Genomic DNA, 17,030 nt, shown 5'->3' with positions numbered 1-17,030 from the left:
TCCTGCAACTGGCTGTGTACTAGAGGGGATCTACCTCAGCTGAGCCATTTTCAGGACTGGGGCCTTAATCAGTGTTGTTCATACTTTGCTTGCAGATGTATAGTGTGCAGTGAGTTTTAGATGTAACATTTATTAACCAAAGTCTTGGTAGAGAATAGTTTTGGTTTTGTTTATATGTACTTAAGAAAGAAAAGTGTGAACTCCAGTGACATTTTTCTCCAATTCTGTTGCTAAATTTAAGTTAATCCATTACTTCAATATTATCAGCATTCTGTTGTTCTATCCATTTATCTTAGCTTTTCAAATTCGTCGAGAGTCTGAAATTGGACTAATTTGTCTATAGGCAGTTAGAAAAAAAATCTTTATAAAAACATGAATTACTTCAGTCCTCTAGTATGAACACTAGAGACAGATTAAACATTTATGCCGACTGAGTTACACAATTCTTGTGAACCTCGCTTAATATTCTGTGGTGTAATTATCCAAGCCCAGTAATTTTTTCATATTCTTCTTGTCATACTATATGTATTTGGAAAATGTTTATATTCTGTGCTGATGTATATAAATGGTGGATTTTGCAAGTATGATCTATTTGATTAAAATATATATCTTTATCTTGATTCCCACCCCCCCCCCCTTTTTCCAGAATGCCATGCAGATTGTTGGCTTTATGGATCATGAAACACAGTCCATCTTGGAGGTGGTAGCAGCAGTTCTAAAATTGGGAAACATTGAATTCAAACCTGAATCTCGAGTAAATGGTTTAGATGAAAGTAAAATCAAAGATAAAAATGGTAAGATGATACTGGTGTTAGGAAAAAATCCTAATATTTGAGTAGTTCTTTGCAAATTCTGTCTCTTGTAAAGACACAAGATTTACTCTTGCTCTTGTAGCTGGATTACAGTATATTACTTCTTTTTTTATTCTGATCATTATCTGTAAGGGGATTTGGTTCAGCGCTCTCCTATGTAGTGTTTCAGTCAAAATTTGGCTTTTTACAAAAATGTCTTTTTCATGAACATTTTTTTAGATTTTCCATTTTATGAAAGCTTTCTTCTGAAACATTAAATGGAAGAAATTGGTTTACTATAAATGGATATAACATGTTGGATGCGCCACAGTATTTTTTCAGTTAATATTTTTGGCTTTTGTACAGCCAACGTTGAACTTAAGTTGTGCTTTTTCACTTGATGGGACCTTTTGGTGTAATTGGTACATTTTGAAAATTTGATGTTTTTGTTTTGTGTGTTTGAAAGTTCTGTTTCAGGAAAAAGATCTCACAGAAGAGTGGGGGAAAAAATGGCCTCCTACTGAAATATAATGAAATGGAAAATGCTTTCAAACTTAACAAGATTTTTATGGAATTTTTTTTTGTTATGGTTTTCAGCCAACTTTCTATGGGGGGGTGGTAACAGTCAACCAAAACTTGACAAAAATTATTCTGAACAAACTTTCCAACGCTTCAAAGTTAAAGATAATAATTAGCTTTTTGTGTGACATAGTGTTGAGTAAGGGTAGCCAATAGAAATAGAGCGATATGGAAGTGTTAATTGTAGACACACTCTGGCCTTTTGCTTTTATAGAGCTCAAAGAAATTTGTGAGTTGACAGGGATCGATCAATCAGTGTTGGAAAGAGCATTTAGCTTCCGAACAGTTGAAGCCAAGCAAGAAAAAGTCTCGACAACACTAAATGTGGCTCAGGTAAAAGTAGATTCTTATTGATTTTTCTTTTCTGTAAAATATGTAAAACATTTTTCTTTTCCATAAGGATAATAAGGTTTGTGGGGTTTTATTTTTTTATGTTTCAGAAGGACCTGAAAGATTATTTTAAAGGGTTGTTTTGTTCTAATTTTACTTCAGATATATCACAAATGTAATATCTGGATTGCTGCTTGTGGGTCTCAGAGGATGTATCTTATCTCTCAGAAATTAAAAGTTGCTGAATCTCTTACTTTCTCCATAATGTTGTTCAGAAATTGAAATTAAATGGTGCTATTAAAACAAACAAATTAATGGCTTCAGACGGTCTGACAAAAAGTCTCTTCCCCTCTCAACTCTTTAGCTTTCATTCTCCTGGCTCTTGTGACTTCATTATATCATTAATTCTCGATGTAGGTTTCTCAGTCACTTAGTTGCTTTTGAAAAATTTTACTCTTAAAATAGCATTCAGTTTTCTGGTTGTCACATACTATAGGCAACATTTGTTGTTTAAGGGAAATAATTATTTTAAATTAGTGCTTTCCGCATAGCTTCAAAATCAAGTTACTGCTCACCAAGCACTTCTAAATAAAACATTTCACGAGTAACACTTATCACTGTTTTCATTTTCTTTGCTTCAACACACTTTTTGAACGTTCAAACACACTGAATGAACATTTCGCTTTTATGAGGGTCATGTCCACAAGAAAAGGGTGGAGGAAGTTTTTCCTACATCTTGTGCAGAAATGTGGTAAACTTAAAATATCCTGCTGTGGCAGACCATCTTTCATTTTGAATAACCCATTTGGTTTCACAGGATTTATGTGCTCTGAGCAGTTCTGACATTTCTTCAGCTAAAATGAATAAATTCAACTTTCCATATTGTTCCTTTTTTCTTTATTTCTCAGCACCTCTCCCTTCCTTCTCTTGCTGCAGCTAATGCTATCAGTGGCGAGCCAGCTTGGAAGTTTGTATGTGAAGAATATAAGATATTTTAGGAACAGGAAAGGCCGCCTGGTTGAATGTGCCACTCCTCATTCTTAGTTTATTTTAATCCAAGCTTCCTGCTTTTTCACCATAACCTTCAGTTCTTCCCCTGCAACAAATTTAGATCACTTATACTGTTTCAATTACTTGCCCAATAGCTTATTCCATATGCTTATTTCCCTTGTCTTGGAGTAGTTCTGCTTACATTCTCCATTTACTCCTTATTTTAGATTATCTAGTTTTAGAAGCCCAAACCAGTCTCTGTGTGTGTGGACATGGAAGGGAGTGAGGGTGGCTTTTAAAAAAGAGAGAAATCATTTTCTGAATCCTTTTACTAATTTTGAAACCTCCTGTGAAGTCAGGTTGGAGCCTTTCTTTTTCTAGCAGAATAAACTGAACTCCCTAGCTTAGATTCTTCAGAACTGGTAAAGTCCTGGTGGCACTGTGCCTTGCAGGACAGTATTCCAGATGGGGTCTTACTAGCATGTTACAGTAACTATCTCGCCTCTTGTAGTGTATTTTTCTGCTGATACAATTTTCATCTTCCTTGTTTGTGTTTTGTTGCTGCTTTACATGGGGCTGATGGTTGAAATGTCTTTTTTTTTTTTTTTTAAATAATAAACTCCAAACCCTTCTAATTGATGTGCTGGACGATTGGTCCACTTAGAGCATACATGTATTTTTCGATTTTGACCTGAGAATTTATCTTCTGTCTTATTCACTTAAGTAGTTAAAATTCTGATTTCATCACTCGCTGTTTCCTGCTTAATTTTATTCAACATCATTAAGTCTGCTTGATGATGTGCATTTCTTCTAACCCGAACTTCCACTAGAATCTTAACTTTTGGGATTCTGGAAAGATATCTGAGCAGAGCGCACAAGTAGGAACCTGTCAGAAACAGATAGGAGAAGGGAGACTGCAAAATGTTCAATAAGCGACCATGCTTTTGGAGTTTTTAAGACAAATTGATGCCTGCTTTTCATTCCTCTCCTCTCCCTTTGCTGCCTTTGCCCATCTTTCTCTCCCTTCCTTACTGCCTCCACTCTCCCTTTGCCATCCCTTATGTTTTCCTATTTCTCTCAACTCCTCTTATTGCCTTTTCAGAATACATTAGTGTGAAGACTGCTATGTTTCCCTGGTCCACAAATAACTAGATTCATAAAGTTTCACCTCTTACAAAGGTTTCCAGGAGCGTGTTCCTCAGAAAGAATGAGGAACCTGCTGGGGATATATAAATTGTAGAGTCGTTTTATCAGAGTCAGAAATGTGAAGTTTTATCATACCTGCTGTTTTTCTGGTCCTCTCGGGCATCTCTTGAGTATGTGACTACTCGAGGCAATCCTTTTGAACACTGGCTTCAGTTCTCTGTTTCTGCAGTGGAGTAAGGGGAGGGGGCAGGTAGGGAAAGATGTCTTTAAGTCAACTTTACTCTTCTTGAATTCTTGGTTCTATTGGGCCTGTCAAACTGTGGGCATAAGCACTTGCAGCCTTAAGGAAACTCTGGCTGCAAGGCCTCTTTGGATATGTCTACACTGTAGTATAAGCCCAGGGTTTCAACTCAGGCTCAAGCCTAACCCTTCCATCCACACACAAATCGAGTGGCCCCAGGTCCCAGGACTCCACATGAGTAGAGCATCTGAGCCTGCATCAAGCCAGGACCCAGGTTTCAAGCCCTATTGGTTTGCAGTATAGATACAGCCCCAATGGACCTGTGCTCTGGGAGTCCGCTGAAAGTATCCCACAATTCCACAGGCCGACTTGCAAATTGTCAGAGGACAAAAGTTTTCCCACAGGCTCCCCTAACAAAGGGCTAAAGCAGCCACATTTTGGGGGGACACTAGTAATCACTAATATGGGTGGTTAGACTAGGGCCCACAGAAGCTGGAGCCCCAGGTTGGGACCCAGGGTTCAACAATTCCTAACCACAAATGAGTGCAGACACTCAAGCCTTAGGCTAACATACCCAGGGTCTGCTAGCTCCAGTTCTGTTAACTCTGGGCTTACATTGCATCTACACTGTGATTAAAAACCCTATGGTACCCAGTCTGAGCTTGGGTCAGCTGAATTGGCCTCATAGGGCTTAGGATGCAGGTCTAAAAATTGCAGTGTAGAACAGCCTGGGCTCTGAGACCCTTCATCCTCATAGGGTCTCAGAGCCTGGGCTTGAGTGTCTATGCTGCAATTTTATAACCCTACACCCCGAACCAAGTCATTTAACTCAGGCTTGCTGTGGTGGTGCTGTGGGTCTTTTACTGTGGTGAAGACATACCCTAATGGGCCATTGGCCAGCTGAGACTAGCAGAATGCAATGTGCTCTGGCTACACTGTCTCCATCTCCAACCCTTACCAAGTCCCTGTGCCAACGGTTGGGAGGGAGAATGCTGTAGGGCTGTTACTGCAGCCTTACTCTAACCAGGTAGCTCTCTCATGCCGAACATATTCCTTAAAAGTCATTTCTACTCTTTTTGTAGCACTTTTAAACCACTGGAATAGCACACATGGTTCAGAATTAGCCCAATATTTCTAATGTTTTTTCTCTTTCTATTGACTAGGCATATTATGCCCGTGATGCTCTGGCTAAGAATCTGTACAGTAGACTGTTTTCCTGGCTTGTTACCAGAATCAATGAAAGCATTAAGGTAATTTTCTTTTATGCCCATAAAGAATTCAGTAGAAACAGATGAAGTGAGTGGGGACAGTAAAACTAAACTGGTCTGTTTTACTTTCTTATTCTTATGCACTAGTGCAATATTGCAGGGCTGCCAGTGCTGGAGGTGAATATTTGTATCCAGATAAATCTGTTTGCTTCTTTTTTTTTTAAACTTGTGGAAATATTTATATTAACCATTTCTGGAAAACCAAACCTAACTTTTTAGCCTAAACAAAATGCCTGTAAGGCATTTAATGTATCTTGATTACAAATACTAAATGTACAGAACAGTGACTCAACCTTCTCTTAAAAGGCACAAACAAAAGTCAGAAAGAAGGTCATGGGAGTACTGGACATCTATGGCTTTGAAATTTTTGAGGTAAGTGCTTTAGAATACAATTTAAATAGAATGTTGCATATCTATAACAAACTTTACAGCTATTACTAAAGCTAAATCTAATTGTTCATATATGTGTAATCACAATTTCGCCTTCTGTAAATTAAGTCTAGTGCATCTTTCTAAGTACACACAATAAATGTAAACTGAAGTTAGGTGGTCATCTTAGCAGGCCTTGCAATTATAATACAAATTCATCAAAGCCAAACTGAATATGTTGCATTGATACAGCAGGTACCACTGAAAAGTAAATTTTTACTATGGTACCATTCTGAAAATAGGAAATATTGTGGTAATGTCTATGCTGTCATACAAAATTTGTCTATAGTACATGTTCTGTGTATTGCCTTGAGGCTTATTATAGATATCTACAAACAAGGTTCCTTTCCTTTACAAAAGAGGACATATTTTCTGTTAGAACTAAAAATAAATTATACATCATTTCAATTCAGTACACTTAAACACTTAAAAACACTTCAAAAAAATCTATCAGAAATGCTCAGTTATATCAGGTGACTTAGCCTGATGCTATTAGGTATAAAGATCATGACTGAAATTGTTTATTCTGGGAAGCTTTATTTCAAGAGATTTGGATATCTAGTTAAATATTGTACTCTAATTTTCCAGCTAAGAAACTATGGGGAAAAACATCTTGTCTATTTCCTCATTTCCCATTTCCTCACAATTTCTCTAGGAGACCAGTAAGTCTAATTATTCTCAATGGAAGGTGGGAACAATCCACTTGGATTTATCTCTTCCCAAAGAAGTTTTAAAATGTTACTGAGAAAGGGGAAGTAGCATATGCTTCATTTCAGTTATATAATGAATCAGAGTAGTCTAACAGTTTTGCAAAGAGAAGAGATATAGCTAATATATGATTCAGGTTTTTACTCAAGAAGATAATGTTTAGTTTCCTGAACATATGAAGAAAGTTATGAAAATGTATGAAATGGGACCAATCTGGAAGTAACTCTCAGTAGTAGGACTATTTGGAGATGGTGGGTAGTTATATTCCTTTAGGAAGTTACACAGTAGAATGTTACTGTTGTTGGCAGAAATTTGTTTTAACCAGCTGTGTTTGTGCGCTTGATTAAGTATAGGGTGAGGGTGAGTTTAAAAACACTGGAGTACATCTGAATTTGTGGGCTGGCTATGGATTGTTAAATTGAATGCAAGGAAACAAGTTTTTTTTTTTTCTTTTCTGTTTTTTTAAAAGAAGTTTGACATTAGAAAAATCCATAAAAACAAGTAGTTAGATGTAAGGACACAGTTTCATAGCAGCAAAATGGAAGACTAAATGCTTTTTTCCTCACATGTATATTGCACTATACTGTAGTTTATAAAATGCTTAAAATAGTAAATTTGAAAATGAAGCAAATTTGTTCATTTAGTGTCCAATCCTACCAAATGCTGAGCAAACTCAACTTCTGTTGAAGTAGATGGGAGAAGTAGTACTCTGTACCTCACAGGATTAAACTCACAGGGTGAAACTCACCCAGGTACACAGGGCAATCAGATTATTTGCATCACGTAAGTGTCATGGTGGGACCACAAGATATACAGCTGTATATTAAAGGCATGATCCAATGCTCACTGAAGTCAATGGGAACCTTTCCATTAACAATGAGGGGTGTTGGGTCAGGTCCTATTATATGGCTTAGATTGTGTAAATTCTACATTTTAAATCGTAAGCGCTCTAGGACTATTCTGTTCTATAGAAGTTTTTGTACTGCACTCATCACCATGGTATCTGAGTGACTTCCAGTAGTGTGTTAAGCAGTGTGACTACACATCTATCACATATTATTTATTCTTTTATCTTCTCCCTAAAGGGAGAAGTGTGTACAGTAGAGTGTCTTGTTTTGGCAGCGGTTTTTATTTATTAAATAAATATTCGTGTTGCTATGTGTTTGTATTAAAGAAGGCAAGGTTAAAGAATTTGTCTTGCCCTTGAAGCAGAAGGAGTTGAGGTTTGTGATGCTCCTTAATTCCTGGAAGAATTCATCCTGCAGTCACGAAAGTTCTGTCTCCTCCCCAGATAAGCTTTTCTTTTATTATTGAGAGTGCCATTGTGACAGAGGAGCAAAGCTGTCAACTACAGTTGTCATCCAGGAGTGTTAGATGGTCTTTTAGATATCCTGGGCCCAGGCCTTTGGGCACCTGGAAGATAAGGACCCAGACCTTGAGCTTGATTTTAAATTCTATTAAAACCAGTGGAGAGAGCAGAAAACAGATGTGATGTTCCTGTGTTTCTGAGGAGATGCTGAAGGAACAACTATCTCTTTGTTATGCATTTGTACAATGCCTAGCACAATGGGGTTCTGATCCAGGCCTGAGGCTTCTGGGGGCTACTGTGATCAAATATTAATAATATCAGATTTAACTTCAGAAACCTTTCAGGAAATAGGGATGGCTTGATATCCAAACTGGTGATGTTCAGGACGTTTTCCGATAGAATATTTTACCATTGAAAAACGCTGATTAGTTGACAATGAAATGTTGTGGAAATGAGTCAATTTTGATTACTTTTTTTTGTTTGGTAAGGTGAAGGTGTTCTGTTTTGAGCATTTTGGAATAGAGTGTTTTGATTTTTCCTTTTTCAAAACAACTTTTGTTTTATTTTGTATTTATATAATACAAATTTTTTAAAAAATCAAAATTGGAACAAAACATTGCAGCTTTGTCAAAGCAAAATGTTTCAATTGACCTGGTACTAATTTTTGTCCAGAATTTCATTTTCTGAGAAATTTCAAAAAAAAATTGTTCTGTTTTCTGTTCAAAATTGTGTATTTTCCTTCAAAAAGACCAATCCATTTCCCACCTGTCTCTTATTGGAACAAAATCCTAACATTTAAATTATTAAATTGGTAAAAAAAGATTTTAGTCAAACCTTGTGGAGGTGTAGTGGAATGATTTTTGTTGTCAGGTAAATGAATCTGCATGAGTAAGTTCAATTAAATAACAAAGATACATGGCAAAACCTGTATTTATGGAGCCTTTTTATAAATGATGGTACTACATGTGTGCAGTCAAAGACAGTTAAGGAAATGCTAATAAGAAATAGTTGCATAAAAAAATCTAGCCACTATCAAACAAAAATACATATTGGTAAAACTAGTCCTATATCAAATAGTAAACTAATCTGCTGTAACTGAATGAAACATTATGTAATATAAGCAGTACAATACATCAAGATGAAGTGAGATAATCATCTGCAACATTTTATTTTTTCCAGCTTAAATGGTACAAAGTCATTCTGCTGGATGGATATTTTACAAAAGGATTGTCATACATGTAGAATTTTAGCTGACATGTAGCTAATGACAGTGAATTTACAGAGCTAATTATTATTCTTAGTATTTCCAGGAATTTATTATAAATTCCCCTTAGAAATCAATTAGTACATGTTTTGTTATGTCTTAAATTATCATGCACTGTCTTGAAGGTTAGAACTACAATAATGTACATGATGGATTTTGATGATAAAAGTGCATTTTGGATGCCTTTCCACATGGAAACCTGTAATGTAAATTTGAAACTTGATTCAGTGTGTTAAAAGAATAATTGCTTACTTTAAACTAATCTCAAACAAAGTTAACTACCAGTTGGGTTAGCATTAGTACACCTTCTGTTGACTTGGATACCTTTTTAGACTGCCTTGTAAAAGTGCAGCATTAATCTGCAAGATGTATTTTCTCGTACATGTATTTTCCTGTTTATCTTTAGTTAATGTACAAAATATAAATATTTGCTTTGTTACATTTATAAGATCAGCTATATGCGAAATAAGGGCGGGAAGGTGGAGGAGGAGAGAAATGTGTTAGAAAATACAGGAGGGATGGTAATTATTTTTCAACTTTTGCCCAGCCATTGGCAAACCAATATATTCTGTTCATTTACTCATGAAGGATGAAATCCTGGCCCCACTGAAGTCAATGGCAAAACTTCCATTGACTTCAATAGGGCACAGTTTCACCCTCAAATGTTTAAATTGCCCATGAGGGCCTCTGGGAGTATCAGCTACTCCTGTTTAGATTCTAATTACAGAGCTTTTGGACTACCTTATCTGACAGTTCACTTCCATTGCTAAAATTGTCCTGGCTGATCATATTTTTCCTGTTAAGAAGTAATTTCTCTTAGTATTTCTCAGTATCACTGGGTTTAACTTTCTGTGAAAATTTCTGATGGTTTTTCTCCCAGCTCTCCATAGCTTTCTTTTGAGAAGTTTGAATATAAAGCTAGCTGGGCTGCTTCTTAGAGCTTTGTTTAGTTGATCGAGGCACTGTGTCAAAAACGGACTAGCTAAAACAAAACAGAATGTAGCAACTTTTCATTATTCTTTAGGCAAGATCTATCTATTTTTATATACTCAATGCTGGCAGAAAAAGAAGCTAAAAACATTTAAAATTCAGAGTGACTCTTCCCATAGCCCATCTTTCTGGGAATAAACTCTTATAGCCCTCTCTTGCACCTCATCATCTCTAGACTCTGCCCCTTACAGAGCTGTCTGTGCAAATCCCTTTAATCTTAGCTCACAGAAGAAACCAGCTCATGAAATCAATAGAAAATATACTCCAGAGCAAGTCACAAATTCTAGGTTAAGGACTATTATAAAGCATGGAAAGTATGGTGCTAATCTGATAACTGTGACTGGAGATGGACGGAAATAAACAGGTATTTCCCCAAACAACTAGACTATGGTGTTGAAACCAGAATAATGTTGTTCTCCTGGTTTCTCCAATTCAGTTAGTATAATTTACCAGGCATTGCCCAGGTCTTTTTAAAATTGTGTGTCATCTGGACACTTTAATAGTGGATTTAATAGTGAATTAAAACTGGACAAAACAATCAACTCCAGAAAACTGCAACCTGTCCATATGGTAAATGACCCATCATCAGGCCCAAATTAATATGCATACACTTAAAACATCATACGATATTAGCTGAAAACTGAGTACCACTGAGAGACACGTGTAAATTCACTAGCAATTTTCCCTTGAAATATTATATCAAGACAGACCACATGGCAACAAAGTATTACCTGAAAGCACTGTGAGAAACATGCTCCTTTATACTTTGCTAGAAAGCATTTCACGTTCATCAGTTCTTCATGCAGGTAAGGTAGTCTGAGGCAGAGTACAAACGCTTAATCAGATGCTCTGAGAACTCTTTGGTCTCCACCATGAATGGCAGCTGATGATATGCTACCCACACGCAATTTTTTTACCAGTGTGACACCTTGATTACGGTCCCATTCATCATCACATTAAAAAATTAAGTTGTATTGTTTCTAGACAGGCCTGTTCTGAGACGCAAAAGAAATGGATTCTCTTCTAAAAATATAAATAATTACATAAGCCACCATTCTGGCTTTAAAGGTAGAGAACATCTGTGCTGAGGTAATGCCATCAGAAATATAAAAGAAGATAATGTCATGACTAGCAACACATCTTTCCTTATTAGCATTGTGCTTATAATGAATGGGTTTTTGTTGTTTTTTAAAGAGAGATGTCCAAATAAGAGGGTGAAGAATTATATTGCGGAAGGGAGGTTTTGTGTTTATGGCAGAGAAATAGGCTTCAGAAGTTCTGATACCTTGCATAAGTCTAATAACTTCTTTGTCTAAGTTTCTCCCTCTGTAAAATGGGAAGACTAATACCTACCTCTTGGTGGTTGTAGTGGAATGTGTTGAACTCTTTAAGAGTAACTGCTGCTAGCCCAGATGATACTGAGGCATATGCCTTCAGTGAAGACCAAGCTGGGAGATGTAGTACCAGAGGAATCATGTGATTGCCAGGACTATACAAGACGAAGCATGCTACTTAGGGAGAGTCCAGACACAGACTATGCCTGCACGAAATTATTTCCTCGTCACCTTCTATTCCCTGCAGGTCTCTAGACAGGCTTCCTCCAAATCCTTCCTCCACCCGAGCTCTCCCTAAATGAACCCCAAAGGCTTTTTTCCTAGATAGTACTGGCAATTGCATGAGCCCTCTTAGACTGCGCCTTCCGACAATCTCCTATGAACTACATGAAGGCGTGAGTCCCAGTAGCATCTGGGCTAGTGGTGTCCACTTTTAAAGAGCGCAGCACACTTTATTACAGTGGTATTGTGATTATGTTATGAGATCATCTGAAGGCAAGTGCAATAGAGATGCAGTTTTAAAAAATTTATTGTAAGGTGACTAGCTAATAGATGGAAGCATTGTATCAACAATTCAGCTGAGAACAACTTGTGTATATACTGTAAATATATAAATCTCAGTTCTAGGGTTCTTTGCCTAGAGATATATCTTTACAGAAATATGTGTGCCTAAAATCTGCTTTCCATGAGCATTTTTTCCCATAAAGTTTGATTGCGTGAATGTTCATGAAAGTGAATCCAAAAGTGGGACCATAGGGAATTCATCTTGACATCCAATTAAAAATTTGTGGGACATGTTTTGTGGAATTTGTCGAGCTCTTTTAGCAATACTGTGGTGGTGTAGTATTTCCTCTCAAAGAAAAAGTCCAAGATTTTAAAAAAATCAACGGTATGTATAGAGCTTCTCTATAGTGTCCCCCACCAGAATATTTAAGCTTTTTCCCAGGAAATCTTCAATCCCTAAAGGACTTCAAGGAATAAATATTGAACAACAAATACCTGTGGAAACTTCTGAGGGATGAAAAAGTTAGATTGTTCTGACCTTAGTTGCATGTAAACAACCATTTTCTGTGGCAGGGAGAAATGATATCTCTTTCATCTCTCTCCCTCTTATTTGAATTCTTCTGGCCAGGGCCAGCTCCAGGCGCCAGTGTAGGAAGCAGGTGCTTAGGGCAGTTAATTCAAAAGGGTGGCACTCTGTCCGGTATCAGGGCAGCACGTCTGGGTCTTTGGCAGCAGGTCCCTCATTCTCTCTCTTCCTTTTTGAGCTGCTGCTGAATTGCCACTGAAGAGAAAGAGGGGGGACCTGCCACCGAAGAAGTGGCACGATTGAGCTGCTGCCAAGTTACTGCTGCTCATCTCCTCCCCCGCCCCCCGCTTGGGGGGGGGGCAGAAAAGCTGGAGCCGGCCCTGCTTCTGGCAACATTCCCACCTTCCTAGCATCTATATTCTGTAGTTCCTCCTTTACAAATCAAGTCTCACTTGCATATCTGTTAAAATCTCCATCCTTCTAGCATGATCTCATATCTGGATATAGGTTAAATCTTCAGGCCTATTGCTTGGTTCATCACATCATTCCTTTCACTGAACTAAGCATCTAGTCTTTCCTTTATGGTCTCCATTCCTAGCTCTTTTTCCTCTGCAATTTTTGGCAGTAGCCTACGCAGATTGCAAGAGCTGCCCTGGATCCTCCACCTACCTTGGGGAGGGAGCACGCTTTCTGATGTTTAAGTTGAGGGAGAGGAGCTGTGGTACAGATGAAAGGAATTACACATTTTGGGGAGTGCGTGAGACCAGAAGTCAGTTACTTGCTACTTAAAAAAAAAAAATGAACTACTATGTTAATTTTAAATAGGTCAGTTCTGTTGCTTTGGATATAAACTGGGACAACTCTGAACGTTTTTTTTGTAAAGAGTTCAACTTTCCTATAAGGTAGTCTTGTTTGTGTAGTATTGTGTTATAGTTGTTAAAACAAACAAAAAAACTTTTTGAAATTTAACAGTCTGTGGAGTGTGTGTGAGAGATCTTCTAAGGCACAGATGTGGGTTAGGCATCCAACTCTCATTGACTTTCAGTGGGAGTTAGGCAGCTAACTGTCCTTGGTTCCTTTGAAAAATTTCCCTTGTAGTGTACCTCAAAAATAGACACACGTTGTCTATGATAAGGGAGAATGTGAGAGTATAAAATAATTTCATAGAAGAATATCCCCTCTCTTTAGAATCTTTAGCAACTCCTTTAATTAAGAAAGTAGTCTGTATTGTCTTCAACAGGAGTACAAAGCTTGTCTTGTTTCACCATTCTGCTGTTGCTTCTAGTTTAACCCTACCTTCATAGTGCTGGTAGAAATCATATGTGCAAGTTATTTTTACATCTGCATTTTCATAGTGAGTTGCTATCGTATACCTAAGATACTCCTGCAAACCTTATCTAAAACTATCAATGTCTTTCCTGCTTTTACTAATCTGACAACCATTTTCAGTTTAGCCATTCCAAGGCATTTCTGCCTGAGACCACTCTGAACTTTGCTTCAATTAACTCTTTTTGGTAAAAATCTCATTCTTTTGTGTCTTGTCCGTGGTATCTACTCAAGCCCATGTCCTTTTAGGTCAGGAATATCCATCTGTATTGTTTCTGATAATTTTATGTGTTGCATGGCTAGAACTTAACATAAAATAAATCAAACTATTAAACATAAACAACTTTTCTTGAGACTGAAACCCTTATTCATGACCCTGAAGGACTTGGATTGAGGATTAAACATGTGTTGTACTCACTATTGTTAGCAGTTAATTTTGCTTAATATTCTAAAGCAAAGGGAATGGACCATGAAGAGGTAGCACACTGACATGGGTGTAAGAAAAATAGTTGCCTAATTGACCCACAGGCAGCATGTTTCTGCATCAGACATCAGACTTGAGCCCCATAGCTCTTACATTCCAAGAGTTTACTCCGTAAAGATGTTACCATATGGCAGACTTTGATGCCCAATAGTATGACACTTAGTAAACAAAGAAAAATGTGTGTGATCAAGAGGTTAAGAGTGAGTGTGTGAAACCAGGCATGGATTTGGTCATGTTGAATTAGTACAGTATCACAGGACTAGTCTGACTACATTTTCAGGTTTGCCATTCACTGTCACAACTAATTAAAGATTGAGAGAATGAGCTGTTGGTTGTTAGCCATCTGCATCTATAGATTTGGATGTATGTTTGTATCTATCCCAGGTGACGTTTCATTTGCTAGCATCTTTCATTTGACCTGAGAGACTGAGAAGGTTCTTTACCCCGGTGAAGGTCATGTTACTTGCTCTGCAGTGGCTTCCTAGGCGCAGCTAGTATAGTATTGCTGTAAAGTGCAATGATTAAATAGACGTTTCCAACATTAAAAGAACAGACTACATTATGGAAAAGAAGCATCACTGGTAAAGCTTGGAAAGTGCAAGGCTTCTGATTGTTGTGATTTTTTTTATTTTATTTTATTTTTTTTTACAATATTTGCAATTCAACAGCTTTTATAGAGGAACTTTGAATCTAAAGGCATTGTTCCTTTCCCCCTTATTTGTGATCCCTAATTATCGTCAAAGCACTTACTGTCTCTAGCTCTAAATGTTCAGAAAAAGCATTGTATTGTATGATCCTAGGAAGTATATTTTAAGGCCACTTTCCCTAATGGAGTATGGTGGGCCACAGTCTTTAGCTCGATGGTAATCAATAGTTAGGAAAAAAAACAATAATAAAAACAAAAAACCAACCAACCAAAGCCTCAGTAAGAAGCATTATAAAATATACAGTATCATGTTTATTTCATGGCAATATGGTTGTCCAATAGGAGTCTAAGTGTATCTAAATTGGGAAAATATACGTATTCAAGGACTTTTGTTGTATTACTGAATTATATAAATATATTATAGACTGATAGATTGATAAGTTAATGTGATAGCTTGATAGTAGCTGTTTTTCAATTAAATATTTGTCTGTAGTTGGGTTTTTTGGGATAGAATTTCAGACAGCTGTGAAAAGAAACGTAAGTCTTTCCTCAAAGTATAACTTAAAAAAAATAATCTTGATGTATGTCTGTAGTTGCAGTTATCCTGTATTAATAGTCTCTTGTGGAAGTTCAAGTACACTGTTTCTTGCATCCTTTGTTGTAATTAAATTTTGGCCATTGACTGAGTCATACGTGCAAATGCCAATAATAATAAAGATGTCCTGCTTAAATTGATTGCTATAGTGACAAATTCCAGTATCTTGACGCTTTTAAATAGAATTTAATTTTCTATTATAGGTGAATTTGTGAAGGAAAGAAATATTTAGATTTTTGGTTTTGCTTTTCTTTAACAGACCATCAATATGCTGGATTTTAAAAAAAGCAAATCTGAAAAATGTCTCAATGTGTGAATAATAATAAACATTTTATATATGTAACATACATGCACTTTTAGTCTGTAGAATTTAGTACTAATCACTATTCCATATGGAGATGCTTATATTGAGGATTACGGAATACATTTTTAAACGTAAAGTCCTATCTTTGTCCTTCCTTAGGGATTATTTTAATCCTTTTACAAGAACATTCTTTTGGTGGTGCATAGGGTTACCAGACTTCAGGATATGGTCTGTACCTTACCACTGCTTTGGCGAAGGAGATATGTCAGTTTGACTCTGTTCTTCTCAAAGGCATCACTCTTGATATATTTAGTTGATCTACATATGTCAAACTTTTACCCATTCTTCCTTAAATGTGCTGTAGCTCCTTCCCCTGTAACAAGGTTAATGGTGTGACAAAGTTCCTCCTCAACCTTGGTGGGTCCTGCTCTTATTGGCAGATTTGCTCACCTCAGTGATCTCCCCCACAGTCTGGATCAGCTCCTTCTGTGTCTGATCAGGAGTTGGGAGGTTTGGGGGGAACCCGGGCCCGCTCTCTACTCCGGGTTCCAGCCCAGGGCCCGCTCTCTACTCCGGGTTCCAGCCCAGGGCCCTATGGATTTGCAGCTGTCTGTAGTGCCTCTTGTCACAACTGTGTGACAGCTACACCTCCCTGGGCTACTTCCCCAAGGCCTCCTCCAAACGCCTTCTTTATCCTCACCACAGGACCTTCCTCCAGGTGTCTGATAATGCTTGTACTCCTTAGTCCTCCAGCAGCACACCCTCTCACTCTCAGTTCCTTGTGTCTCTTGCTCCCAGCGCCTCACACGCACTTCCTCTCCTATAGCTCCTCCCCATCTGACCGGAGAGAGCTCCTTTTAAAACCCAGGTGCCCTGATTAGCCTGCCTTGACTGGCTGCAGGTTTTCTAATCAGCCTGTCTGCCTTAATTGGTTCTAGCAAGTTCCTGACTACTCTAGTGCAGACCCTGCGCTGGTCACTCAGGGAACAGAAAACTACTCACCCAGTGACCAGTATATTTGCCCTCTACCAGACTCCTGCACCCCACTGGCCTGGGTCTGTCACAATGGTCATAGGGTCCTATATGTGACTGTCCAAGTCAAATGCTGTTCACTGACCAGATACAAGTGCACCATGGAAGAACTACTGTTTTAGGTCACATTGCCAAGTAACTAAAATAACTATACATGCATCTCTACATAGGTAACATTTAACATTCAAACTGCATTTTACATCTTTAGTGTGATCTGCAGACATGAATCTGTAT

At 37.6% G+C, this 17,030-nt stretch overlaps 1 protein-coding gene across 6 annotated transcripts in view; it reads left to right on the top strand.

Annotated features, from left to right (window-relative positions):
* MYO1B (myosin IB) overlaps window positions 1–17,030 on the top strand; it is a 264,196-nt gene that overhangs the window by 188,028 nt on the left and 59,138 nt on the right. For all 6 annotated transcript variants that reach the window (XM_050969467.1, XM_050969466.1, XM_050969465.1 and 3 more), the window contains 4 exons: window positions 647–794; window positions 1,585–1,703; window positions 5,241–5,327; window positions 5,652–5,717. In XM_050969467.1, coding sequence (XP_050825424.1) covers window positions 647–794; window positions 1,585–1,703; window positions 5,241–5,327; window positions 5,652–5,717 — 420 coding nt within the window. The remainder of the gene's footprint in view (window positions 1–646; window positions 795–1,584; window positions 1,704–5,240; window positions 5,328–5,651; window positions 5,718–17,030) is intronic.

The sequence above is a fragment of the Gopherus flavomarginatus genome, chromosome 10, assembly GCF_025201925.1.
Source record: "Gopherus flavomarginatus isolate rGopFla2 chromosome 10, rGopFla2.mat.asm, whole genome shotgun sequence".
Lineage (NCBI taxonomy): Eukaryota > Metazoa > Chordata > Testudines > Testudinidae > Gopherus > Gopherus flavomarginatus.
This window is presented reverse-complemented; position numbering and strand designations above follow the sequence as displayed.